This window comes from Odocoileus virginianus, chromosome 11, assembly GCF_023699985.2.
Source record: "Odocoileus virginianus isolate 20LAN1187 ecotype Illinois chromosome 11, Ovbor_1.2, whole genome shotgun sequence".
NCBI classification, from domain to species: Eukaryota; Metazoa; Chordata; class Mammalia; order Artiodactyla; family Cervidae; genus Odocoileus; species Odocoileus virginianus.
The window spans coordinates 28,172,168-28,200,141 of NC_069684.1; the positions used below are offsets into that span (position 1 = coordinate 28,172,168).

Genomic DNA, 27,974 nt, shown 5'->3' on the forward strand with positions numbered 1-27,974 from the left:
CTGGACTGGGGCCCTGTATTTCCCACCCTGTGAACCCCAACACAAAACCTTGTACCCCAGTCTAGGAGTCTAAAATGTGGGCCCCGGGGGCTGCCAAGGCCTTAGTCACCTGGCAGACCCCCCACCCTTCTCAGCAGCTGGCTCCCCTAGCATGTGGACCGGTATGACACACGGCCTGATCTGGGCCACCTGACCGTAGCGGTGGGCTGGGGGCAAACAGGAGAAGGGTTCTGAGAGACCCACGCAAAGCAGACCCTCCACTTCTGCCACAACTGGGGCTGGGGGCCTGGGACCAAGAGGTCATTTCCAGTCTCTGCCCTTGGTCAGCGGGAGGCCACCGCCCCAAGGGTCAGAGGCATCGCCAGAGCCATCTGGGGAAAAGCACAGGTGCGGAGCATGACGCCCCCTCCACTCCCACTCTGGTTCGGCAAGGCAGCCCCAGCGCCTGGACAGGAGCTGCTGCCCGGCCGCCCTGGCCACCGGCTCACACACTCCAGTGCAGTCCCTGCCGAAGCTCCTTGCCCTGGTTTTTGTTCAACCTGGCCGGCGGGTGAGTTGGGCGAGGCGGGGGCAGGAATGTGTGCAGGCCCCGCGCCCGCCCGGCCGCTGCGTCACTAGCTGCCTCCCTCCCGGCCTATGAGAGCCCGGGGGACACACCTGTCGGCCGCCGGGAGTGGAGATTGGTCGGCCTGGAGCAGGCACCTGCGTGGGGAGGGGGGGAGGCCCTACATGTAAGGCGAGCCGGGGCCTCGCCGCCTCTTCCCAGCCCTACCCGGCGCCGCCTCCATTGTTCCCAGTCGCTCTCAGAACTTCCCCCAAGGCCCAGCAAGCCATCCACTGCACACGCGTGGACCTCGAGTTCCTTTGTGCGGAGTTTCCACCGAAGGCGGTGGGCCTCGGGTCTGCCCAGGCGGCAGGCAGTTCTCTCGGTCGGGCCGAAGCCAGACCTGGGCGCCGGGGCCACGGACCAGGGGCTGACAGGTACTTGGGGAGACTGGCGCCAAGGCGACCCTGGTGTCCACACAGAGGCCTGGTGGGTCCCAGATACAGGGGCCCAGCTAGGCTCGGGCTGTGGGCAGAGGCGGGAGGGGCTCCTACCCTACTCCTCCAGGCCCAGAACTTGTTGGGGCAGGTTGGTGCGGGAGGTGGAGGAGCTGGAGGCAGCCACCCTGGGCCGAGAGCCTCCCTCAGGGCCCTCACCACTGACCTGGGGAGGATGGTGTGATGGTGGCGACAGCCGGTTGGCCACAGAGTCCAGTGGAGCCAGGACTCGGGGAAGGGTGGCCCTTCCTCTCCGAGGAGAAGGTGGGCCTCAGGGGTCGGGAGAGCAGGCTGGGGGCCCTGGAGCCACCCCACGGCCCAGGGCAGTCAGCGTACACAGGCCACGTCCATGGGACCAGTACTGGGTGGTGGGGGTCTTCCCTCCCAACCAGAGGGCCACGAGACCTTCAGAAAGCCCTTTGCTGAGTCGGCCACTGAAGTGCCGGTTCTGAGGTGTCTTTTCACCCAGAGCGGGCGCCAGGGAGGCCTGAGACGCCGGCAGCTCTAAGCCGTTTCTGGGTTTCTGGGCTTTGCTCCTGGGCAGGGCTCAGTTTTGCCACTGGCCACATTGGGCTGGAGCCGGTCTGGCCCGGATTCGCTGCTGTTTACTACCCGCCCCTGTCTGAGGCGCCAGTGGAGCCGGAACCACCTCAGAGGAGGTGCAGGCCGGGTTGCCAGCGACGCATTATGGGGTCAGGTCCAAAGTCTGTCCTAAAGATCCTCTACCTAAACTCAAAGTAGCACCCTCGGCCGCACCCCCACAAACACCCTGTCCGGCAGTGAGGCCGTGGTGCCTCGGCCCCACACACTGGCCCTGAGCAAGCTGGCCTGAAAGCCTCCTTCACAGCCCAGGCATTGGCCTTCATGGGAAGGTTTGAAGTTTAGGAAATGAAACCTTGACGTGACAGAGGTTAACCATCTTCGAGACATAGTATAGAATTTACTGTTCATGACGAACGGAAACTTCTAGGGCAGAAGCACAGGATGTTTAATTAATCCACTGGGAGAACTTTCGGCCCTTTTAGGCTGAGCATCTGCAAAAATAAGTCCGGTTGGTTTCATTTTCCTTTTTTTCTAGTAATTCAGATGAAATGCTTTAAAGTTAGAGCCATTGGCAGCAGATTGAAATAGGCAAAAGAAGTGTATTCATGAAAATGGATGCAATCTGCTGTGCATTTTCAGGCGTGTTGGTCATCTGCAAATACCTTACTTAAAAAAATCTGGTGGATTTAGGAGTAGGTAAAATAGCCCACAGAAACTGAAGGTCTCCTGAGGAGCCTGGTCTGTCCTCTGGTGTGGGGAGGGCACCCCAAAGGGCTCAGGGGGGATGGCGGCCAGGCCTCAGACGCACAGCTCCGACCATACCTGCGTGCAGATGGGCCAGCTTCGGGCCACCCCCACCCCAGCCTCCCTGCCCAGCTGGCTGATCCGGCCGCGCAGAGGGGTTGGGTTTCTGTGCTTTGTTCTCTGCTCGGCCTCACCATTGATTAAGGCCCGTCGGGCAGGTTAACCAGCCTGCTGGTTTTTCACGCTGGGCTCGTGTTCCCTACCCCACCCTGTCCTGTGCAGGTGGGACCCACCAGACCCGGCAGGCTGGGTGCCCTCCAGGTGGGCTATTTGCTCTGCAAACAGGAGATGCTCTGATTCCTAGATGTCCTCAACCGAGCCGCGTTGGAATGGTGATGGTTAACCAGACCCCGCACCCAGGGACCGCACGCTGGCTTCATTCCTACCAACAACTGGCCAAGAAAGTATCATTGGGGGCACTTGGAAACAGGGAACATTTATTTTCACTTTTCATGTCAACCAGTAAGACTCACCGGCCTGCCCCAAGCCAGGTGCACAGCAAGCCAGGCCCTCGGCCCATATGAGAGACAGACTGAGGCGCAGGCCAGGGCGTTAGTCTTTTCTTGTGGAATTCAGGTTCTGAGTTTAGGAGGAGAGTGAGATTCTGTCCTGGGGCTCAGAAGGGAGCACTCTGCTGCCCACCAGCCCCAGGTCTCTTCCTCCTAGTGAAAATGTAACAGTCAATGTGCTGGTAGGGAGCAGACAATGGGAGTAGCTCATCCATCCTCTTGTAGGTGGGCCGGCCAGGGCCTATGGGGTCTCCCAGGCCCTCATTGGCCCCCTAGCATGGTTGGCCATGAGTAGCTGAGTGCACTGGAGGTCAGACAAGGGAGGCACCTGGCCCAAGTGATGGCTGCAAGGAGGGATCCTGGGCCCAGTCCCAGCCCCCATGGCCTGACCACTGGGAGTGGAGCCGAAATTTAACTCAGCTCTGAAGGTGAAGTCTAAACAACTTTACTTAGCTCAGAAAAAAGTGAACTGACTTTACAGGTCTGGGGGATGGACAATGAAAGGCAAGGTTGGGGCCAGAAGGTTGAAGGCCTAGATCCCAGCCAAGGGCACCACTCTCTGAGCCTGGGCAAGGTCACCTGGAGGGTCCAGGCACCTGTGAAGCCCCATCACTGTGTGTGTCCCCCAAAGGTAAAAGAAAGGCAAAGTGTTGGTTGCTCAGTTGTGTCCAGCTCTTTGTGACCCCATGGACTGTAGCCCACCAGGCTCCTCTGTCCATGGGATTCTCCAGGCAAGAATACTGGAGTGAGTAGCCATTCCCTTCTCCAGGGGATCTTCCTGACCCAGGGATCAAACTGGGTCTCCTGCATTGCAGGCGGATTCTTTACCATCTGAGCCACCAGGAAAGCCCCATGTCCCCCAAGACTAGGCCTAAGTCTGGTCAGGCCCTCTGAGAAATGTCAGCCCTTCTGGAGCATGAAGCCAGAGAACCAGGTGAACCCAGCTGAAGCCGGGGACTAGGTGGACACAGTCTTTGTTGTGGTCAGCCCAGGGTGGGGGAATCAGCACAGGGCTCACACCCTCTCCCTGCAAACTCTGTGGGTAGAAGATGCCAGAAAACTTCAGAAGCTGCTCTGGCCAGCTCTCCAGGCCAGAATGCTGCCTGTGTGGTGACAGAAGAGAGGACAGGACTCTTCAGATCCTCAGAGCAGTGTTGTGGGGGTCTCTCAGCTCCCTACAGGGGCCCCACATGCAGACTCTGAGCAGGGTGGGACCCCAGAGATGCCCACTTTCTCACCCCCCACCCTGAAGAGACGTCCTGAGGTGCCTTCAAGATTGGCTCAGTCCCCACATGTACCTGGGGGTTGTTGCCCTGTATTCTGTGTTTGGGGGCTGCTGTTCCACGTGCTCTGTGGCTCAAGCCACAGTGATTTCCAGGCAGTTTGGACAGGCTGCCTCTCCTGCACCCCTCCTGCAGGCCCGGCACCACCTCACCCTGGACCTCAGAGCCAGCAGTGGCCAGAACCCCAGGGCTATGCCACAGTAGGGCGCTGGTGACAGGCTGCTCAGTGAATGGAGGGACCCCAGGCCCCGGGAACATCTGCTAGGCTCGGTGATGGGGCCAGAGGAGGGCCAGGTCTTGGGAGCCACCCTCCATCCTGGCCCCAACCCACATCTGCGCTCTTGACAAAGGCATGGGGAGGGGCATGGGAGATTGTGTTTGGGAGCCTCAGACACACACTCACCCAGGACCCCCAGGGGCTGGGCCTTTCCCTGGGACCACCCGGAAAGAGGGTCCTGCCCTGCTCCTGCCCCCTGAACTCCCACAGCCTGTGGGCAGGACACCCTGGCCCCCTAAGTTGCCCACCCCATGCCCAGAGCTGGTGGTCCCACCTGGCCAGCCAGAGCTGACTGCGCAGGGAGATCACCTTGTGGTCCTGGCCCCTGGGCGCTTCCAGGCACTGCAGGCCCGCCTCCCCTGAGTGGGGCCCCCACAGAGGGGATTACCTGGTGCTCTGGTCCCAGGGTACACACTTGCTCCAGCCCCGGCCATCCTGGCCCCTCCCCACCTCAGTGCATTAAGAAACCCTTGTTGTACCTCAGGCTGCTGGATGCCCTTTCATCGAGTCTCCTCTTGACCCCAGCTGGGCGGCCCCAAGACCCAATCCGGGGTGGCCATCGCCATCTTACTGGGCAGCATTGGATAGTGTCTGGTCTCTAATACTGCCTGGTAATGATGACGCTGGGGCCCTGCTCGCAGCGATGGGGGCCGCCCTCCCGCAACTTGGCCCGCCCTATCCTCTCTGCCCAAGGCCCCACACTGCCACAGCCCCTGACACCCACAGTCAGCTGGCCCACACAGTCCTGCCCCAGTGGCTTCCAGATGCAGCTCCAAGGCAGAAAGTTGACCTGGGGCAGGGCCCTCCCCCAAGTCCAGACATGTCTGCGCCCCTTCTTGGCCCCCAGAATCAAAGGCTTCCTGCAGCCGTACCAGGCCCGCCCCCAGTGATCAGCAGTAGGACAGGCGGGTGTCTGGGCCCTGCCCATGGCACCCAAGCAGGTGCTGCTGCCACCACACCTGACAGGTATGGGTGGGACAGAACGCAACAAAAGCTTTGGAGGGTGAAGGCCCAGCTGAGCCCAGCTGGGTAGGCCACCTTGCAGACCAACAACATCTCCAGCCTTGGCCCCAGGTCCTCACCCCCACGCCTGGCTCTGGGAAAGTGAGGGGCAGCAGGCAGGCCTCCCTGCCTCCACTGGGCCCTGCCTGCAGAGGGTGTGGCACCCACATCCATCCCACATCCTTGGGCCGAGGCGCACCGGGGCCTCTGTGGACATCTTACCGGACAGTGCTGGATTTCTCGGCTCAACTCTAACACTGTCTGGTAACGATGTTCAAAGGTGACCCACCACCCGCCGGAAAGTGGCCCGAGGACACGTGGTCCTGAGCTCCTGGACCCCAGAGCTGGGACAAGGCCTGGTCAACTGGCGGCAGGCAAACAGCCTGTCTCAACTCTGCAGGCCGGCCCAACCAGGGAGACCGCTGCCAAGTCCAGGTGCAGGGCCGGTTCTGCCACATTGGGGCCCTTGGGGCTCCCCAAGAAACCCAGGACACCTGGACCTGGGAAGGGCCACCAGCCCGCAGGGGGCCCTGGGGAGTCCTGGCCTCTCGCACACTCATAGGCTGTGACTGAGCCTAGGTTTTCCTCACAGAGCGGCCAGCAGGCACGTCAACGGCCACACAGGGAAATGGCCTTCTGGCTGGTACAGAGCTGGCAGCCCTCGCCTTCCCTTCCTGGCCCGGCCCATCTACCACACAGAGTCAGATGTTCACTACGGGTGTCCAGGGCCCCCAACACATTGCCACTGTCCAGGCCCTGCCCTCAGAGGTCCCAGGCAGCTGGGGCTGCGGGCAGTGGCCTCTTGCTCCACAAAGGAGGCTACACTCCCTCAGGCCACTGGGACCGCAGGGAGCACAGGGTGCATCCAGGCGCCCAGTGCAGTGAACATTCCGTGCTGCTCTCCCCCCATCCCCCGAAGCCTCGTAGGCGAGACTGGGAACATTGTCCCAAATCGCTGAAGCCAGGATGGCCCTTTATTTTATCGTTCTGATCTGAAGCCAGGACACCCGCCCCAGACCCACTCAGCACAGGCACTGTGGCGGCCCTTCTGCCCTGGACCCCAGTGGCTCTCACAGGGGGCGGAGGGTCTGCCCAGCCCTGCTGTTACTCATTAACTGGCTGAGAGCCATTCAGGAAGCCGCAGGGTGCCACAGCCACCTTGACTGGGGATCCAGAGCAGGGAAGCCAGACTGCTCCCCAGCTGTGCTCTCAAACATGTGTGCCTGTAGGGCCGCTCTGAAGACAGGTCTTCAGGAAAGCTCTCCTTGGGGTGATCCTGGGCTGGGCCACCGGGCCTCCTGGGGCCGCTCCACAGACTAGGAGGCTCCAGGGGTCCTACCATCCAGCTAAACCCTCCTGCTTTCTCAAGGTGACGCAGGGCCGGTGGTGGGCGAAGCCCAGCCCCTCCCAGAAGGGCCACCGGACGAGACTGCCTGCACCAAAGCCGGCCGATGGGCGTCTTACCAGACACGGTTAGATCTGGTCCTTCTGTCTAATACTGTCTGGTAATGCCGTCCATCCCTGGCCTCATCACCGCCGCAGGAGGGCCCTCACCAATGCTGGGTAGAGGGGGTCCAGGGTCCGTGGGTCCCAGCAGTGCTACACTCCCGCCCAGGCCCAGGCCACACCTGACGCCCCAGCCCTGGGGCTTTCTGTCGCAGACACAATGGACTGTTGGTGTAATAAAGCATGGGGGCTCCTGTTCAGCTCAGGTGCACCGGCGACAGGCTCATGCTGTTGGCACTTCCACTGGGCCATGAGAGACCTGGGCTGCAGCAGCCACACCCCGGAGCCCCCCAGGAGCCTCTCCAGGGAGGCACCCTAATCGCTATGCCAGGAGTAGTGGGGGATGAGCAGTACAGGATAGAAGCAACCCCAGCTCCCTGTGCCCCCAGAGACACCCCAGGCCACCCTCTCCCCCACCCCAGGTGGCATCAGGACCCTGAGGGTGCTGGCCTTCCTCCCCTGGGTCCCCATAGACCTGACTTGGCTCTTGGGTGGTAGGGGGCCTCTCCAGGTACCAGGCCATCACACCCCACACCCAGGTACTGCTGGAAGGCCTGGTGGTCCTGCCCCATCCCCTCGGCTCCACATCCAGACATCGTCTGTCTACAGTGGATGCACTGTAGACATCCCACTCACAGGCTCACGGCTGTGACCTCAGAGCCTCTTCCTTCCCTGAGAATTCTAAGCAGGCCCTAGGGTCCCTTTCCATGGCTGATGCCTCTGACCCAGGCTCTGCGGCCAAAGTCAGGGTAGAAGGGCCCCTCTCTCTCTCCCTCCCTCCCTCCTCAGCGCCCACTCTTTCCTGAGTGCCCTGGAAAGCCGGTGCAGCTCCAGACACACTGGGGATGGGGGGAGGAGTGTCCCTGAAAAGGAGCCACAGAGAGCGAGAAGGCTCTGTGCAGGACATGTGGTCTGCAGGGCTGCCGGTGCTGCAGCAACCGGAGCAGTAGAGGGGCTGCAGAGGTGGGGTGGGGGGCAGAAGTGGGGGTGCAGCAGAGGCAGGGGGGATGGGTGGAGGGGATGCAGAGGTGGGGGTGGGGGGTCAGGGGTGGGGGTGCAGCAGGGGTGGGGTGGGTGAGGGTGATCAGGAAGGCCTCTCTGAGCAGAGGGACCCAGAGACCAGAGGCTGCATGAGGGCCACTAAGGAGGACTTCCAGCCCTGGCAAAGGTGCCAGTTCCGCGTGGGAGGCCAGGAAGACCCTCAACTACTGCTGCAGGAGGGGCACTGGGCCTTTTCCCAGAGAGGGGCTGACTGTCCCCTGCTGCCCTCAGGGTACTCAGCCCTCAGGGTACTCAGCCCAAGCACAGCCAAGCCTGAGGAGAGGGGAGAGGCGTCTGCCCTGTGAGGCTAGCCAGTTCATGCTGGGCTGCCTTGCTCCAGGTTGTAGATGTGACCAATGGCCTGTTGTGGGAAAGGCTGCCTCCAGGCTGGCTTCCTCACCAGCTTCAGGTTATAAAGGAGTTTTTGAGTCTGAGCTCTCCGTGGTACCACATGGGCAGGGGGCTGCCTCCTGAGAACCCATGGGGAGCCACAAAAGGAACGGGGAGGTGGGCTGGCCCAGCTCCTAGGAGTCTGGATCTCTAGAAGTGAAGGGACAGGGGCATGGACTCCTGGGGAGGACAGACTTCCAAAAGTCTTTGCTTGGGCCAGTGGGAAGACTGAGCGGCCTGCAGATGACCAGGGGCCCCCCTGCACACTCAAGGGTGCTTGTCCCCTGCAGGCCCAGGCAGGGGCCCACCGCCCTGAGGTCAGGATGCCCCTCAGACAATAGCTTGGCTGGGGGAGCTCTCTCCCCTCTCACAGACTAACCCTCGGGCAAAGAGATTTCAGACCACAGTCCAGCAGAACTGAGCCCCGCAGGCCACCAGCCCCTGGCACAGGCAGCACACAGCTGAGGGTGCATCAGCCTCTCAGAGGAGTCAGAAGGAAGGGCTTTGGGGGCACATTAATTTCCTGAGGTGGCCACAGCAAACTGCACAAACTTGGTAGCTTAAAACAACAAAAGTGACTTCTCTCATGGTCCTAGAGGCCAGAAGTCAGAAGTCCAGGTATGACCAGGGTCCCTCCTGCCTCTTCTGGCCTCTAGGGCTCCAGGTGTACCTCCACAGAGCTTGTGGACCTCCGGCCACTATCCCACCTTCTGCTGGCTTCTCCCCTCTGTGTCTCCTGCTCTCTGCCTCCCTCTCACAAGGACACTGGTCGCTGGATTTAGGGCCCAGCAGATAATCACATCTGCCAAGACCATTTCTCCAAGTGAGGTCACACCCAGGTTCTGGGCCTTAGGATGTGGATACACACTGCAGGGGGCCACCATCCACCCTACAGGAAGCAAGCAAAGGCATCCTAAGGGGAGACATGCTGCTGACCCATGCAAGGCTCTGGAGGGTGGAGGAAGGGGCCATGCAGGGCAGCCATAAGCCCTCCCAACGTCCCTGGACTCCCAGACCTGGCTGTCAGCCCCACCCTTGGGGAGGCATGGGTCTGCAGAGCTCCACTTTCCGTTTTGTTAAGTGAGGGCTCCACATGCTGAGACTGTGGTGAGAGGAGGTGAAGGGTAGCAGCTGAAGCACAGTGGGTCAGGCCTGCGGTCTGGGCATAGACTTAGGGATCTTGAGAAGGCTCAGGAATGACCCTGGAGGATGGAGAATCTGGGTGGGAGCTGTGCATGTAACACCCCTCTTCCAACCTTAGTCATTCCCTGCCCCCGCCCCCAGGCCAGCCTCCAGCCCCTCCCCATCCACCTGCTCACCTCTGGGCCACTGGGTTGTGGTTGCTGGGAGACGGTTGCCTGGTCACCACTGTTGCTTCCCAGGCAGAGCTCACACCACCTTATGGGGCAGGTAAGAGGGACAGGCAGGCCACAGCGGGGTCCTGGCTGGGCATGAAGGCTGGAGCCAGCTGTGCCGTGGTCCTTACCTGGCCCCCCAGCCCCCAGGAGCCTTGTGGGTCCTCTAAGACTCTGTCCAAGAGTATAAGGGAGGGGAGGGAGAGGAGGGGAGGAGGGGCCTGGCTGGGCAGAGCCCCCTCTGAAGAGGGCCCAAGCACCCAGGGCCATAGGGTGAGGAGCAGAAACGCTCAGGCCAGGCTGAGCAGGGTAGGCCTCCCGGGGACGGCAGCCCCTTAGGACCAGCTGCTTTGCTCAAGACCAGGTCTGTCTCCCTGGACTGAACCCCAAAAGGATGACCACCTAAAATCCACGGGGACCCACATCCCCCCAAGACAGCTTAACCCTAGCCAGAAAGCGCCACCCGGATGAGCAAAGTCAGTACTCAGTGCCCGTGTGGCCACGCGTATATCTGGGGATGGGCCCAGTTGGACATGGTGTCATCTCGTTTCTCGGACATTTCCTTCAGCTTCATCAAGGTCTTCCACTCGTCACACCAGGGCGCCGTTTCCTGCCGGTCTTTTTACCTGACCAGGTAAACGGCTTCTTTAAAAGTTCATTATAAAGTTGGGTTTCCACTGATGGTCCCTGCTCTGCTGCAGCCCTCTCGGGAGCCCTGATGCCATCCTGCCTGTGGGGCCGCAGTTGCCCAAGCTGCATCTGCCAGTGATTACATTCCTTGAACATCTTCCAGCAAAAGCTTTCTATTTAGAATGAGTCTGTCAGAGAGATCCTGAGAAAGGCAATTGTGGACATCCCCCAGTGGTCCAGTGGTTAAGGTTTCACCTACCAATACAAGAGTTGTGGGTTTGATCCTTGGTCCGGGAACTAAGATCTCACATGCTGTGGGGTGAGGTCAAAAAAAAAAAAAGGCAATTGTTCAATAAAGGCTCTGGGAGCTGGAGCTGTGACCCCCCTGATCCCGCCCACAACCCCACCAGCCATGTCCTACAGGCCAGGGACACCACAGTCATCACACGTGTGCATGTCCAGGGTAGGGGTTTTTCTTAATCTTTGTTCATTTGAATGACAAGAAACTGTAATTCATGGCCTGTTTAATTCTTTGCGGAAGTAATAAAATATACAGGGTGAAGACAGGCCAGAGGCCCAGGCTTACAAGGCTTGTTCTGAAACCCACACCCTCACACCCAATTCTGGGCTCCTGTTTCTGGCAGCACCCACTGCTGTGTCCAGATGACAGGCAGAAGTTAGCCAGTGCTGGGCCGGGGACTCCTTCCACACCCCCATGCTCACATGATAACCCCCAACAGTGCCCCTGGGGGTGGCCACTAGCTGGCAACAGCCTGGCCTTCCCATCCTCACTGTTGTCAGGCCAGCCCTCCTGGAATACAGGTGACGAGGCAAGTGTCTGCACATGTCACATGTAGGGACCGTCTTCACAGCAACCCCCTCAACTCTCTCTCAGGTGGGGAAACTGAGGCACAGAGCAACAGCCCAGAGAGCCCCAGCACCTTGTCCCCAGACCTCCGGCCACACTGGGCTGGCCGCAGAGCGTTACCTCCTGATCTGAGACTTCTCAAGTCTCTTTCCTTGTGTTCTTCTTCCCAACCCATTCCCCCGCCTTGAACTTACCACAAGGCTATACCGCGTTTTTAATTCCTACGAGCTGGTCCACCTTATCTGTCCCCGTGTGCTAACCGTCCAGCCCTCTTCTCGGGTGATGATGGCAGTCCTACCCTGGCATGTCTCCAGGGCCACGTCCCTGCGCCTTCTGCCCGCCCTCGCCACCCAGCCACCCTCTCCTCTCTGAGTCCGACTGTGCAGCTGCTATCTCTGTGTGTTGACCTCCTGCTCACACCTAGGGGGGCCTCTGCCAGGTGTCCGGGAGTGCTGGGGGGTAGTACTGCCCGTTATCCTCTCGGGGGCCTCCATCCCCAGAAGGTTTGGGTCTCAGGCAACGTGGAGACATGTGCAGACCACATGCACCGCCCCCCCCCCCCCACCGCTGTCCTCAGCAGGCACCACTCCCAACCCCAGTCATGCTGGGCGGGGCCAGCCCCACTAAGACCTCTCATTCTGGGAGGGGCAGGGCTGGGAAGGGGGCTCAAGGTCGTCCACATGGCTTGGCCCACTCTTGGCAGAAGGCTGAGACCCTCCCTGCACCCAGCCACTGCCCAGCCCCCATCACTGGGTTGACAACTGTCTCCAGTTTACCCTCTTCTGTCCTAAATGGGGACAAAGGTCTTGGTCAGCATCTCTAGGGTGACCAGTTGGTTTGTTTGCAAAGCGACTGTCCTCTTTGGAGGAGCCTCTCTGTGCCTGCCCACACTCCAGGTTGCTGGCCTTTCCACTGCTTATGGCTCTTCAGTTTCGGAAAACCCTACCCTCCTGAGCAGCCCCCAAACTGGGAAGGACCTGTCAAGGAACAGCTAAAATTCCCTAAAATGTTCCCAACTCAGCCACTCAAGAAAGGTGCCCCAGGGAGGCATCGTTCTAGGGGCAGGGCCCACAGTCCCATTGACCCTGGGAGAGGCCCTCTGAAGGCCGTTCCCCCCCAACTCCACAGGCCTGACAGCAGCCCTCCTTACAGCTGGCCCCACGGCCGAGTACAGAGACACCGACCACCGACGAACCGTCCCTGCAGGGGAGGACTCGCCCCAGACAGACAGGATGCAGAGATGGCCCTGCCCCCAAGGGGCACCCAGCCCCAAAGTCACCACAGAGACCGGAACCAGACCAGAGTCCAGCACTCCAGGCAGCACCCCTCCCTGCACAGGGCAGGCCCGACCGGGTGCCCAGTTCAAGAGCTAGGACCACAGGTTGCCCGCAGGGCCCACAGAGGAGTGTCTTCCCAGAGGTACCCCTGCCCAGGTACCCCAGTGTCCGTGGCCCGCAGCCACACCCACTTTCTCCACCGCCGAGGACTACCCCCTCGGACCCAAGTCGGCACAAAGAGAGGCAAGCGGTCAAAGACGGCAGGGATCCGGCGGGGCCACGCCCAGGCACCAGGTGAATGCAGCCAGGACCTTCCTGGGGACAGGCACCCCACCCCCAAGAAAGCCTTCTCACAGGGGACAACACAGCTCTGTCCTGGGAGAGCGGCTGGGAGGCGGTCACGTGAGGGGTATGAGATCCAGGCTGGCCTAAGTAGGGCAGAGGCCAGCAGAGTCAGGGTCTGAACAGGCATAAACAGGGGTCTACCTTGACTGACATGGGTCACCCATGACATCATGATGGACATTGTGACCCCCACCCTCCTGGCCATGTCCCTGCCTCACATGTGCCCCCAGCTCCAGCCTCAACCTCAGCCTCTGCCCCCTACCCTGTTGGTAAGGAGGGACACTGCCCACTCCAGAGCTGGCCCTTGATGATGGTGACTCTCCCCTCTTTCCTGGGCCTGAGATGGGCAGAGATGGGCCGAGATGGCTGGGGGACTGCCCAAGGGCTCCGGCCAGATTCTGAGTGAACGCCCTCCCCTCCATTTGAACCTACCTTGTTCACAGGCTGGGCCCATGAGAGACCCATGGGGAGCCACAGAGAGGAGGGGCTCCTGCATCAACTAAGCCAGCTGGACCAAGATGCAGGTGGGTTTGGGCGGGGCCCATCAGGGGGCAGGAAAGCTGCTGGATGGGCCAGAGGCTCTGACTTCCCACTTGCCCACAGAGCTGGATGACTCTGAAGCCATCAGGCCCCAGGCCGCCCTCCTGGAGAAACACTTTCTGGAGGGGGAGAAGCAGCCACCCAGCACAGGGCAGGGCCCCTTCTTCTACATCGGAGGGACCAACGGGGCCTCCATGTGAGTGAGACCTCAAACCGGGCCCTGCCCCACCACCCCCAGGCCCTACCCACCTGTGCTCCCCGGCTCCGTGGCCCCCAGGTAAGCACTGCTCTTCCCCTACAGAATCAGCTCCTACTGCAAGAGCAAGGGCTGGCGGCGCATCCAGGATAACCGGCGGGAAGACTACAAGCTCAAGTGGTGTGAGGTCAAGTGCAGGGACACCTACTGCAACTTCCGGGAAGGTAGGGGTGGGGCCGGGCTCAGCGGGCGGCCCTCAAACACAGGGTGCCACCGTGTGCTGCCCGGGCTCTGTTTTGCCAGGCAAGCAGCTGCTGTACCAGCTCCCCAACAACAAGCTCCTCACCACCAAGATTGGGCTGCTCAGCGTCCTGAGGGAGCACTCGAGAATTCTGAGCAAGACCAGCAAACCAGCCCCCTGCGCACAGAGCAAGTGAGCCACCTTGCCCCCCAACCCTGGCACCCACTCACCCAGCTGCACACCCCCACCCGATGGGTCAGTCCCTGTTCCTGACCACCCTCCACTTAGTCCATCCACCCACCTGCTTTCCCACTGACCCAGTTAATCTGTCTCCCCTCACCGACACCTGCCACCATCCACCCCCCCACCCCACGGCCTCAGCAGTCCTCACACGCCCGCCACAGAGCCACCCGCTGGCCTCCTGTACTGTCTCCACTGCCCACCACACCCCTGCTGTCCACCCCACAGCCATTCCTGCCCCTGGGCCTGCCCACACCACGTGCCCACATCGTCACTCACCTGTCCACTCCACACCCACTCACTGCCCAGCCATTAACATGTCTTCCCACTCATCCAACCAACCAGCCACCATCTGGTCGTCCACAAGGCCATCTTTACATCCTCGTGTCCAGCTGTCCACCTCCACCATTTCTGTCAGCAGCCCTGGACCACTGCCCTGTAGGCATCTGTCTGTCCATCACACCACACACCACCAGGCTACCGTCAAAGCCTCCACCCATGCCCCACCTCTCGAAATCCCCCAGCCATTCTCCACACACCGAGCAGCCACTCAAGCCAGGTCCTATGTCCCCCTGGGGTGCAGATCTGGAAAGGACATGATACCCGCCCTGGAACAGCTCCTGTGGATCAGCTCAGGACAATCGGGGCCACAGAGGTAGACGCACTCAGCCACTATGCCCTAAACTGAAGGTCAGCCTGGAGGTCCATGAAAGGGCTGAAAGGCACCCCAGGCCAGGGGGATCCGTGCCAACAACTCACTGCAAGCTGGTCAGTGTCCTGGCCTGGAGACCCAGCTCTGAACTGACCACTCCTGAAGACCTAAAAGCTGGGAGGTGGGAGGGGTCAGAGGCAGGTGAGGCGGCCTGCAGAGAAGCCAGGTGTGCCTGAGTTGGCTAGGAAACAGAAGGTGCAAAGGTTCTGCAGAGGGAAGAGCTGGGGTGGCAGATATGTGTTAGAGGACGCCAGAGGCTGCAGGGTGCCTGGAGCCCAGCCCCACTGGAAACTCTCCCTTCAACTGCCACCCCCCCGACCCAGATCGGGACCCCTGGAATGGTCAGCCAAGCTGGGGGGAGGGGACAACCCTCCCCGTGACTTCCCCACTCCCTGCTTCCCCAGGGTCCTGAAAATGGAAGACTTTTTCCCAGAGACCTACCGTCTGGACATCAGGGACGAGAGAGAGGCTTTCTTCACCCTCTTTGATGGTGAGAAGTCACTGGACTCCAGGCCCACTCTGGGGAGACCAGTGCAGGAATGGACCAAGATGGGAGTGTGATTAGGGCAGGGCCAAGGTCCTGGCAAGATTGAGGGAGGGGCATGGTCAGGGAGGGAAAGGGTGGAGCCAGCCTGGGTGAGGACAGGGCTGGTACTAGAGGCATGCTAGGGAGGTGTCATGGCTGGACCTTAGTGGAGGTTAAAGCCTGGCAGGCTCCAGGCCATGGCTAGGAGGAGTGTGGGCAGGGCTATGACTGGGAGAGCAGTCAGGGCTGGGAGGGGTGGGGTGGGGCAGGGCAGAATCTAGCCCGCAGGCTCAGATGGCTCTCTCTGCAGAAACCGAAATGTGGATCTGCAAGCCCACAGCCTCCAACCAGGGCAAAGGCATCTTTCTGCTCCGGAACCAGGAGGAAGTCACCACCCTCCAGGCCAAGACCCAAAGCATCGAGGACGACCCCATCTACCGCAAGATGCCATGCCGGGCACCCCAGGCGCGGGTCGTGCAGAGGTTTTGTTCATGGGCCCCATGAGGGGCGTTGAATGGGTGGGGCTGACCCAAGCCCGCTGGTGCCTGTGAGGGTCCTTGGGGGTCGCAGGGCCCAAAGAGGAGTTCTTCATAGTGGAAGATTCAGTGCCCCAAGCTGGGCCTCTGTGTAGCTAGGAAGGGGTGGAGTTTCTCCTGCTGTCAGGGCTGGAAGGAGATGTCCTGCACATACCACCCCCCACAACACACCACAGGCTCATGGACAGTGTGGGGCAGGGGGCACTCAGTTAGCTGTGCCCTGACCTGGTGCCTGCACACTGGCCTGCACACTGACCTGCAGGCAGTCCAGCCTCTCCCCCATTCCCCCTCAGCCAGCTGCAGCCTTCAGGCCCTAGGGCAGAGCTGACCCCCCACTCCCGGGCTTCCTCTGCCTCTGAGTGAGGTCCAGACCCTCAGCCTCAAACCAGAGGCACAGTCCGGCCTCAGAAAGTTCCCTTTGGACTTCCCTCTCCACCAGCGGGACCTCATTCCTGCCACAACTGCTGTCAGTCACCGTAAGCAGCTGCTCCCAGCCTCTGGGTCTCCAGACCTCAGTGCTCTCCACTGGGATATCCCTCCTTGTCTCTCCAAAGGCACCCGCCCTTTAAGGCCCAAGGTCATCTCTGCCTCCTCCTCCAGACAACCTTCCCTGACCATGAGGGCCAACCAGCTTCTGCCTCCCCAACTAACAAGAGCTGTGCCCTGGGGTACCCCAGTCATACACCAGCAGGCTGAGCTCTAGGGGCCAGGCCCTCCTCCCCAGTTCCCTGACCTGTTCAGGCTCAGAAATGTCCCCTGATGAGGGGACTTTACACTCAACTGGAGTAGGGGACCTAGAGCTCACAGCTGAGGCAGGTGGCAGGGGTGCTGGGGAACTAAGAGGTCCAGGTGGGGGCCCGGGCCAGGCTGACCACACCTCCCCAGGTACATCAAGAACCCGCTGCTGCTGGACGGGAAGAAGTTTGATGTGCGCTCCTACCTGCTCATCGCCTGCGCCATGCCCTACATGGTCTTCTTCGGCCACGGCTATGCTCGCCTCACCCTCGGCCTTTATGATCCCCATTCCAGCGACCTCAGTGGCCATTTAACCAACCAGGTAAATGCGCTGCACAGATGCAGCCTTGGACAAAATCGCTGTTCAAGAATATAGACAAGAACCCAGCTGTAGACACGGCCCAGGCCTGGAGCTGGCTCTGCCAGTGGTCAGCAATGCCTCTCACCTTCAGCCACAGCAGGCACCCTGTGAAAGGACTGAGAGCCATGCCCCACCCCCCGCTCCAGTTTGTCTCCCTCTGGGTGTGGATCAGGCACCACAGGGGTGGGAGCAGAGGATGAGGGTCTTGGTGAGGACCTCAGTGCAGAGATGATAAGGGCAGCTGTCTCCAAGGAAGGATATCAATGGGATGCGTCTGGGCAGCGGCCCCCCAGGGGGGTCTGGGGGGGCTTCTCAAGGGTAGGAGTTGCTGGGGGAGGGTCTCAGGTGGCAGGGCCAGCCCAGGGCGTCTAGGAGAAGCAGGCCCCCGTGGGGGTATGGCAGCATCAGGGTGATGATCTCCATTGGGGCCTCCGTGGGGGACGGGCCTCCAGTTGCTGCACTTCCCCGCAGTCCATGCAAAAGAAGAGTCCCCTGTATGTGCTGCTCAAGGAGGACACAGTGTGGAGCATGGAGCACCTCAACCGTTACATCAATGACAAGTTCCACAAGACCAAGGGCCTCCCGCGAGACTGGGTCTTCACCACCTTCACGGTTTGTGTGTGCCCTGTCCACTCGGCGAGGGGAGGGGATGGGGGTCAGGACTGGGTTGTGGGGTGCTGGGCCACAGGCAGGTCCCTGGGCAGGGCTGCTTCTGGGTGTGCCCCCAGCAGTTGACTCTAGGAGTCCTCTGCTCTCCCTTTCTCAAATGGATCATTCACACAAAACAAAGGTCACCCTGTGAAAGTGCACAGTTCAGTGATTCTCAGTGGATTCACAGAGTTGAACAATGATCACCACCCTCTGATTCCAGAACACTGTCATCTCCCACTGCCCTCCCCAGCCCCTGGCAACCACTAGTCCATTCTCCGTCCCCATGCATCTCCCTGTTCAGGATATGTCACATCAATGCAATCACACAACATGTGGGTTTTCCGGCTTCTTTCATTGAGCATAACATTTTCAAGATTCATTTCATTCCTTTTTATGACTGAATAATATTTCATTGTGTAAATGGACCATGATTTGTTTGGATAAATGTTCATCAGTTGATAGACATTTGGGTTGTTTTTATTTTTTGTCAATCATGAGTAATGCTGCTATGAGTATTCACATACACGAACAGGTATTTCAGTTCTCTTGTATACAGGTCTCGGAAGGGAATTGCATGGTCGCATGGTCCCTCTTATGTTGACCTTTTTGAGGAACTGCCAACATTTTCCACAGTGGCTGCAATCACTCCCACTCCCACCAGGAATGTCTGATGGTTCCAGTTTCTCTGTATCTTTGCCCATACTTACTATCTTTCTGTTTAATAGTTTAATATTATCTCATTACAGGGTTGACTTGCATTTTTCTAATGATAATGATATTGAGCATCGTTTCATGTACTTAGCCTTATCTGTATCTCCTTTAGAAAAATTTCTGTTACCTCCGTTGTCCACTCTTTTTTTTAAATTTTTTTTTCACTCTTTCTTTGTTAGGCTGTGCATGCATGCTTGCCTAGTCACTTCAATCATATCTAACTCCTTGCCGCCCTATGGACTGAGCCGGCCAGGGTCTTCTGTCCATGGTATTCTCCAGGCAAGAATACTGGAGTGGGTTGCTGTGTCCTCCTCCAAGGGATCTTCCTGACTGAGGGATCAAACCCATATCTTTTGCATCTTCTGCATTGGCAGGTGGATTCTTTACCACTAACACCACCTGGGGAGTCCCTGTTAGGCTGTAGAGCTCTTTATATATTGATTGCTATACCCTTATCGGATTGTGATTTGCAAATATTTTCTCCTGTGAGTTCTCTTTTCACTTTCTTGATAATGTCCTTTTTCATTTGTTTCACAACTTGCAGGATCTTAGTTCCCAAACCAAGGGTTGAACCGATGCCCTCTGCAACGGAAGTACAGAATCCTAACCACCAGACCACCAGGGGATTCCTGATAAGGTCCTTTTTTGCACAAAAGTTTTAAATTTTTATGACGTGCAATTTATCTATTTTTCTTTGGTTATTCATGCTTTGATGTCATATTTAAGAATCCACTGCCAAATCCAAGTTGTAAAGATACATCTGCAGTTTCTTCTAAAAGTCCTATGTTTTAACTCTGAGTTAATTATTGTGTATGGCGTGAGGTAAATGCCCAGCTTCAGTCTCTTGTGTGTAGCTACTCCATTGTTCCAGGACCATCTGTCAGACTGTCCTTGGCAAATTTTTGAAAATCAATTGACCAGATATATATGTGTTTATTTCCAGACTCTTAATTCTATTTTATTGATGTGTGTGTCTGTCTTTAAGTCAGCACCACACTGTTTGAGTTGCTGTAACTTCATTCTCTTTCTCTTTTTTTGGGGGGGCGGGGGGTGGGTGCTGTGCTATGAGGCATACAGGAATCCTACTTCCCTGACAAAGGATCAAACCCATGTCCCCAGCATTGGAAACTTGGGAGTCTTAACCGCTGGACCTCCAGAGAAGTCCCTCATGTGTTAAATGAATCACTCTTGCATTTCTGGGATAGATCTCACTCAGACATAGCATATTGTCCTTTAAATATGCTGCTGAATTGGGTTTCTGAGTACTTCATTTAATATTTGTGTGTACCCTCATAAGCAACATTGGTCCACAGCATTATTGTCTATTTGGTTTTGAACATGTTCCCTTCTATTCTATATTTGTAGTTTGTGAAATGTGCCATGTTAGTTGCTCAGTTGTGTCTGACTCTTTGCAATCCCATGGACTGTAGCCCATCAAGATCCTCTGTCCATGGAATTCTCCAGGCAAGAATACTGGAGTTAGTAGCCATTCTCTTCTCCAGGAGATACTCCTGACCCAGGGATCAAACCCAGGTCTCTTGCTTTACAGGCAGATTCTTTACCATCTGAGCCACCAGGGAGCCCTTAAATATTTGGAAGAAATCACCAGTCAAGCCACCTTACTGTGGCCTTTTTTTGTGGGAAGGATTATTTTTATTATTATTACTAACTCAACCTTTTTTTTTTTAGGTGTTTTTTTTTTCCATTTATTTTTATTAGTTGGAGGCTAATTACTTTACATCATTACAGTAGTTTTTGTCATACATTGAAATGAATTAGCCATGGATTTACATGTATTCCCCATCCCGGTCCCCCCTCCCACCTCCCTCTCCACCCGATCCCTCTGGGTCTTCCCAGTGCACCAGGCCCGAGCACTTGTCTCATGCACCCAACCTGGGCTGGTGATCTGTTTCACCCTAGATAATATACATGTTTCAATGCTGTTCTCTTGAAACATCCCACCCTCGCCTTCTCCCAGAGTCCACAAGTCTGTTCTATACATCTGAGTCTCTTTTTCTGTTTTGCATATAGGGTTATCATTACCATCTTTCTAAATTCCATATATATGTGTTAGTATACTGTAATGGTCTTTATCTTTCTGGCTTACTTCGCTCTGTATAATGGGCTCCAGTTTCATCCATCTCATTAGAACTGATTCAAATGAATTCTTTTTAATGGCTGAGTAATATTCCATGGTGTATATGTACCACAGCTTCCTCATCCATTCGTCTGCTGATGGGCATCTGGGTTGCTTCCATGTCCTGGCTATTATAAACAGTGCTGCGATGAACACTGGGGTGCACGTGTCTCTTTCAGATCTGGTTTCCTTGGTGTGTATGCCCAGAAGTGGGATTGCTGGGTCATATGGCAGTTCTACTTCCAGCTTTTTAAGAAATCTCCACACTGTTTTCCATAGTGGCTGTACTAATTTGCATTCCCACCAACAGTGTAAGAGGGTTCCCTTTTCTCCACACCCTCTCCAGCATTTATTGCTTGTAGACTTTTGGATAGCAGCCATCCTGACTGGCGTATAATGGTACCTCATTGTGGTTTTGATTTGCATTTCTCTGATAATGAGTGATGTTGAGCATCTTTTCATGTGTTTGTTAGCCATCTGTATGTCTTCCTTGGAGAAATGTCTGTTGAGTTCTTTGGCCCATTTTTTGATTGGGTCATTTATTTTTCTGGAGTTGAGCTGGAGGAGTTGCTTGTATATTTTTGAGATTAATCCTTTGTCTGTTGCTTCGTTTGCTATTATTTTCTCCCAATCTGAGGGCTGTCTTTTCACCTTGCTTATAGTTTCCTTTGTTGTGCAAAAGCTTTTAAGTTTCATTAGGTCCCATTTGTTTATTTTTGCTTTTATTTCTAAAATTCTGGGATGTGGGTCATAGAGGATCCTGCTGTGATTTATGTCGGAGAGTGTTTTGCCTATGTTCTCCTCTAGGAGTTTTATAGTTTCTGGTCTTACATTTAGATCTTTAATCCATTTTGCTAACTCAACCTTTATTTGTTAGAGGTAACTAAGATTATCTATTTCTTCTTGGGTCAAGTTTATCAGTTTGTCTTTCTAGGAATTTTTCCATTCTTCTAAGTTACCTAATTTCTTTGGAATATAGGTTGCTTATGGTATTTTATGAACTATTATAATCCTTTTCATAACCATTTTCATCTTTATGTAAAGTCTTTCTTTTAAAAACAATTTTTTTTTACTCTTTTGGCCACACCACCTGGCATATTGTATCTTAGTTCCCTGACATTGAAAGTGAAAGTGTTAGTCACTCACTCATGTCCAACTCTTCGCAACCCCATGGACTGAAGCCCACCAGGCTCCTCTGTCCATGGAATTTTCCAGGCAAGAATACTGGAGTGGGTTGCCATTTCCTTCTCCAGGGGATCTTTCTGAGCCAGGGATCGAACCTGGATCTCCTGCATTGTGGGCAGACTACCGTCTGAGCCACCAGGGCCAGGTATCAAACCCATGCCCCCTGCACTGACAGCATAGAGTCTTAACCACTGGACCACCAGGAAAGCCCCAAGGTCTTTCTTTCTGGATTTTAGTAATTTAAATCTTCTTTCCTCTCTTTCTTGGTCAGTTTAGCTAAGGGTTTGTCAGTTTTGTTGATTTTTTCAAAGAGCCAGCTTTTGGTTTCATTGATTTTCTCTATTGCTTTCTATTCTCTAATTCCACTTATACTCACTCTAATTTTTATTATTGCCTTCCTTCTACTTGCTTTGGATTTAGTTTTCTTTTTTTTTTCCTTAAGGTTGAAGATTGGGTTATTGATTTGATTTGAGATCTTTCTTCCTGTTTAATATAGGCATTTACAGTCATAAATTTCCCTTTGAGTACTGCTTTTACTGCATCCCATGAGATTTTGTGCATTCTGCTTTCATTTGTTGCTTAAGAATGTGTTATCTTCCACACATTTGTGAATTTTCTAATTTTCTTTCTCCTACTGATTTCTAATTTCATTCCGTTGTGGTCAGAAAACATACTTTACATGAATTCAACCCTTTAAAAAGTATTGAAACTTGTTTCATGTTTTTTGTTTTGGCTGCACTGGGTCTTCGTTGCTGAGTGAGGACTTTCTCTACTTGCAGTGAGTGGGGACTACTCTTTGTTGTGATGCACAAGCTTCTCATTGTGGTGGCTTCTCTTGTTGCGGAGTACAGGCTCTAGAGCAGGGACTCAGTAGCTGTGGTGTATAGATTTAGTTGCCCCTTGGCATGTGGGATCTTCCTGGTTCAGAGATCAAACCCATGTCCTCTGCCTTGGCAGACAGATTCTTAACCACTGGACCACCAGTGAAGTCCCTATTTTATGTTTCAACATACTCTCTATCCTAAAAAATGTTCCATGCACACTGCAGAAGAATGTGTAGTCTGCTGTTGAGTGGAGAGTTCTATAGATATCTTTCAGGGTAGGTGATTTATAGTGTTGTTCAAGTCTTGTATTTACTTATTGATCTTCTGTATAGCTGTTCTATCATTGAAAATGGCATAATGAAGTCCCCAACTATTATTCTTGAATCGTCTATTTCTTTCAGTTCTGTCAGTTTTTGCTTCATATATTTTCAGGCTCTGTTGTTAGGTGAATGTATAATTATTACATATTCTTGATTTATCATTAGAAAATATTCTTTTTTTCTTAATGTCTTCAATTTTCATCTTAAACTCTATTTTCTCTGATATTTGTACAGATGTTCCATATCTCTTTTGGTTACTTTTTGCCTGATATATCTTTTTTTTTATTCTTTGACTTTCAATCTATCTTTGTCTTTGAATCTAAAGTGAGTCTCACAGAAAGCATCTGGGAGGTGAGGGGATGCATTCTGCCAATCTTTGTCTTTTATTGGAAAGCTTAATCCATTTACATTTAATATAATTACTGATAAGTTAGGATTTACATCTGATCTTTTGCCATTTTCTATATATCTTATATCTTTTTGTTTGTTTCTCCATTACTACCTACTTCTGTGTTAAATATTTTCTAATGTACCATTTCTAGTATACATTTCTAGTATACATTTCACTATACATTTTCGAGTTATTTTCCTATTGCTGCCCTTGGGATTACCATTAACATCTTAATTTAAAACTATCTAGTTTGGATTCAAACCAAGTTAATTTCAATAGTGGTTTTTTAAAATTTTTTCCTATATAGCTCTATCTCTTCATTTATGCTGTTACTGTCCATCAGCATAGATTCATAGTTATTGTTTTATGCAATTGTCTTTTAAATAAAACAGAAGGAAAAAGGCAATTACCAAAAAATAAATGTGTAGTGTCTTTTATATTTAACTATGTAGTTACTTATAAAACAATGGGAACAGTGACAGACTTTATTTTCTTGGGCTCCAAAATCACTGCAGATGGTGACTAAAGCCACGAAATTAAAAGATGCTTGCTCCTTGGAAGAAAAGCTATGATCAAACTAGACAGTATATTAAAGAGCAGAGACTTGACTTTGCTGACAAAGGTCCATCTAGTCAAAGCTATGGTTTTTCCAGCAGTCATATATGGATGTGAGAGTTGGACCATAAAGAAAGCTGAGCGCCGAAGAATTGAGGCTTTTGAACTGTGGTGTTGGAGAAGACTCTTCAGAGTCCCTTGGACTGCAAGGAGATACAACCAGTCAATCCTAAAGGAAATCAGTCCTGAATATTCATTGGAAGGACTGATGCTGAACCTCCAACACTTTGGCCAGCTGATGCGAAGAACAGACTCATCAGAAAAGACACTGACGCTAGGAAAGATTGAAGGCAGGAGGAGAAGGGGACAACAGAGGATGAGATGGTTGGAAGGTATCACTGACTTGATGGACACGAGTTTGAGCAAGCTCCAGGAGTTTGTGATGGACAGGGAAGCCTGGCATGCTGCGTGCAGTCCATGGACTTGCAGAGTTAGACACAACTGAGTAACTGAACTGAACTGATGTAGTTACTTCATGGATGCTCTTAATTTCTTAATGTGAATTCAAATTATTGTCTAGTGTCCTCTCATTTCAGTCCAAAGGACTGTAGAAATGTTCTACTACTGATAATCTATGTTTTTAAAATTTGGGAATGTCTTAATTTCTTTTTTATTTTTGAAGGATAATTTTGCTGTATATACAATTCTTGGTTGACAGTTTTATTTTTCTTTCAGTATTTTGAACATGTCAACCCACTGCCTTCTGGACTCCATGGTTTTTAATGGGAAATTGGTTGCTCGTCTTATTGAGGAGCCCTATGATAAGTCACTTCTATTTGCTGATTTCAACATCCTCTGTTTGTCTTTGTCTTTTAAAAGTTTGCTTATAATATCATGGATCTTTTTGAGCTTATCCTACTTGAAGCTCATTGGCCTTAAATGTGTAAATTATTTTTCATCAAATTTGAGAAGTCCCACTACCATTATTTCTTTAAATATTCTTCCTGCCTCTTCCTTTACTCTCTTTCTAGATCTCCTTCCATAGATCTCTGTAACTTCATTTTTCTTCATTCCTTTGACTTTCTGTTCCTTAGACTGGATAATCTCAACTGATCTATCTTCAAACAACTCAAATGTCTTGTTCAATTATTATACTTTTCAACTCCAGAATTTCTGTTCAGCTCTCGTTTATAATTTCTGTCTCTTCACTGATATTCTCTATTGGTAAGACATTGTTCCTGTATTTTCCTTTAGTTCAAGTGAGGTCTTCCAAGGAAACATCAGACATCACAACAAATGACTATACTCCTCTGCCAAACAGATTAATCCTGCTATCTCCAGTACCAAGAATGTAGGCTTTTTTCAAGGCATTGAGCTGGGATGCAGGGAATAGTACTAGAACAGGTTAAACTACTACAAAACTTGCTGTTCCTACCAAGATGTGAGATTCTATTTGAATAAACATTCTTCAGGTGGCTGAACACTTTTGGTTAATTTCCAGCATTCTAAGGTTAATTTTGACAAATTTGGCCCAGTTGTTTTTATGGAATGGCTTATCTCTGGACCCCTTCTTCTGCCCATTTTGTGATGCTCTCGTCTCTCTTGATCCTGCTCAGCAAGGCTTCTCCCTGTTGTCTCACTGAAACGCTCACCAGAGTGACCTCCATGTTGTCAAACTCAGGGGTCAGCCCTGGTCCTCTTCTCCCTGACCTGTCAGCCAACTTTGGACATAGCTCCTCACTCCCCAAGGCTTCCAGGACCTTGCTCACTTCCTCTTAGCCCCCTGTGGGGCTCCCCACCATGGCCCTCTGGAGCCCAGTGTCCAGCCTGGCTCTACTCTTTATCTGCTTTTATCTACTCTTTGTCTTTATCAGATATCACTTGACTTTATTTTTTTAAAAACTCCTTATTTTGTATTGGGGTAAAGCCAATTAACAAACAATGCTGTGATAGTTTCTGGTGAATAGCAAAGGAATTCAGCTGAATCTATACATGTATCCATTCTCCCCCAAATTCACCTCCCATCCATGCTGCCACATAATATTGGGCAGAGTTATTTGTGCTATACAGTAGGTCCTTGTTGGTTTTCCATTTTAAATATAACAGAGTGTACATGACCATCCTAAACTCCCTAACTACCCCTTCCCCGCTCCATTCCACCAGCAACCATGTTTGTTCTCTAAGTCTGTGGGTCTCTTTCTGTTTTGTAAGTTCGTCTGTATCATTGCTTATATACGGGATGTCATATGACATTTCTCTTTCTCAGACATCCCCTGACTTTAAATTCCATCTAGGTACTTAAGATTCCATATTAAACATGGACCCTAACCACTCTTCTAATCTTGAACTAAAGCCTATCAGCACCCTGTCTGCAAGCTCACAGAGGTCTCAGCCTCCAGGGCCTCCTCTCCTTCTCGGTTGATGAGGGCTCCATCCTCCCAGAGTCTCAGACCAAACATCTAGAGATAGCCCTTCATTCTTGTTTCACAGCTCACATCCTTTCATCAGTTGCATTGGCTTTACCCCAAAATAGACCTAGCATCCATCCTACCACCTCGGCTTCTACAAGCCAGCATATTTGTCACCTAGACCCTTGCAACAGGCCCCTTCAGTCTCTCTCAGCATAGCAACCTGAGGACCCTGTGAGGGCACAGGTCAGATACGCCCTCCTGTGCACCACCTTCCACAGCTCTGATCTCAGGGTGAAAGACAAGGTCTTCCCACACCCTGAGAAGTGACTGGTGCCACTCCGGTCTCATCTCCTGCTGCTCCCTAGCTTGCTCCAGCCACAGCAGCATCACCCTGGTCCTCTGACACCTTGGGCTGCTCGAACTTAGAGCTGTTGCTCCCGCCAGGTGTCCCATCCCCATCCCACAGCTCCCCTCTTCCATCTTCACCTGTTACTCACTCTCTTCTCAATGAGGCCCACCTGGATCATACCCCTTTCCCCACCACCCCGAACCCCCCACCTCTCACCCTGTTTAGCTTCCCCTGCTTTAGCATGTGTGGCTTTGTGCACCATACAAAGTGCATAATGATTTACACATCAAGTTTTTTGTCTCTCCGACAAGTGAAGTGCTCAAGGGCAGAGACTCCTCGGAAGCTCTCTCCACTCTCCTGCCACACCAGTCCAGTACCTGTCACACAATAGGAGGGCCATACGTTTGTTGGGTGCATAAAATGAGAGTGAAGGAGTTTCTGGCTGTAAGCCTGTGACCCTGAAAATGTGACAGTATGGGCACGGTGGGAGCACAGGTGAGGGATGGGCTGTGGCTGCTCAGGCTTGGAGGGTGTAATCAAGGCCCACAGGTGACGTCCTATCCCCGCCACCCCGCCCCACCCACAGAAGCGAATGCAGCAGATCATGGCCCACTGTTTCCTGGCCGTCAAAGCCAAGCTGGAGTGCAAGCTGGGCTACTTTGACCTCATTGGCTGTGACTTCTTGATCGATGAAAACTTTAAGGTGCTGCTGAGGCTTTCCAGGGGGGTGGGCCTGGCAGGTGCAGGAGGCAGGGGCCCTCTGTGCACTCCTGACCACTCAGGCAGGCCCCTGGGGTGGGCAGTCAGGTGCCCTCCCTAGCCCTGGGGGTGGTGTGCCCATAAGGTTTCACTCCTCCTACAGCTGGGGTGTCTCCTAAGGCCAGACTCTCAGACCCTCAAGAGTCTCAGCCCCTTGGGCAACTGGGGGAGTGAGGTCATGGAAAAGAAGTGACCTGATGGTCACCTGGCTTAATGGGGACCAGGGTCTCAGCTTTCTCCTGGCCAAGTGGTAGGTGGGGCGGGATGCTGAGCAGTGTTGGGCCCAGGTGTGGCTGCTGGAAATGAACTCCAACCCCGCCCTGCACACCAACTGTGAAGTCCTGAAAGAAGTGATTCCCGGCGTGGTCATGGAGACCCTGGGTGAGCCACCCCCCAGGACCCTCAAACTGCCCCCCTCTGCCTGCACATGCTCTCTGCAAGTTCAGACGCCCACAAACCCAGTTCTCCAGCACCCTGAGGGCTGCGTGGCAACCCCAGCCTCTGCTCATGCCCCCGCCTCCCCGCCAGCGTGGTGCCATCCCACCCCTCACCACCCTGTCACCTCCAGACGGGGTGGGGGGGTCCCCCCACCGCCCTTCCCCGCTCCGCATCCCGATCACCCCCGACTCCTCCTCAGACCTGGCGCTCGAGACCTTCCAGAAGAGCCTACGCAGCGAAAAGATGCTACCACTGCTGTCCCAGCGCCGCTTCGTGCTCCTGCAC

At 54.1% G+C, this 27,974-nt stretch overlaps 1 protein-coding gene and 1 long non-coding RNA gene across 6 annotated transcripts; one reads left to right on the forward strand and one right to left on the reverse strand.

The window, feature by feature from the left end:
• Window positions 1-8,042: 8,042 nt before the first annotated feature.
• LOC139037466 (uncharacterized) lies at window positions 8,043-12,989 on the reverse strand. Its single transcript, XR_011490311.1, has 3 exons — window positions 11,444-12,989; window positions 9,716-10,693; window positions 8,043-9,598 (listed from the first exon to the last, which is right to left on the reverse strand). It is a non-coding gene; the product is annotated as an uncharacterized lncRNA (long non-coding RNA).
• Window positions 10,236-27,932, forward strand: TTLL10 (tubulin tyrosine ligase like 10). 5 transcript variants are annotated; one of them, XM_020873707.2, is made up of 14 exons: window positions 10,237-10,385; window positions 12,378-12,820; window positions 13,315-13,395; window positions 13,475-13,607; window positions 13,713-13,831; window positions 13,911-14,040; window positions 14,672-14,743; window positions 15,205-15,290; window positions 15,637-15,808; window positions 16,748-16,919; window positions 17,430-17,570; window positions 27,079-27,195; window positions 27,591-27,632; window positions 27,889-27,932. In XM_020873707.2, the coding sequence occupies exons 1-13, from the start codon at window positions 10,285-10,287 to the stop codon at window positions 27,594-27,596; spliced, it is 1,773 nt and encodes a 590-aa protein (XP_020729366.1). In that variant the 5' UTR covers window positions 10,237-10,284; the 3' UTR covers window positions 27,597-27,632; window positions 27,889-27,932. The 5 variants fall into 5 exon arrangements, 3 of the variants coding, with proteins under 3 accessions (XP_070330214.1, XP_020729366.1, XP_070330213.1); XM_070474112.1 differs by lacking the exons at window positions 27,591-27,632; window positions 27,889-27,932 and adding an exon at window positions 27,476-27,543; XR_002309923.2 differs by lacking the exons at window positions 27,591-27,632; window positions 27,889-27,932 and having other exon boundaries at window positions 10,236-10,385; window positions 17,411-17,570; window positions 27,079-27,168.
• The last annotated feature ends 42 nt before the right edge of the window (window positions 27,933-27,974 follow it).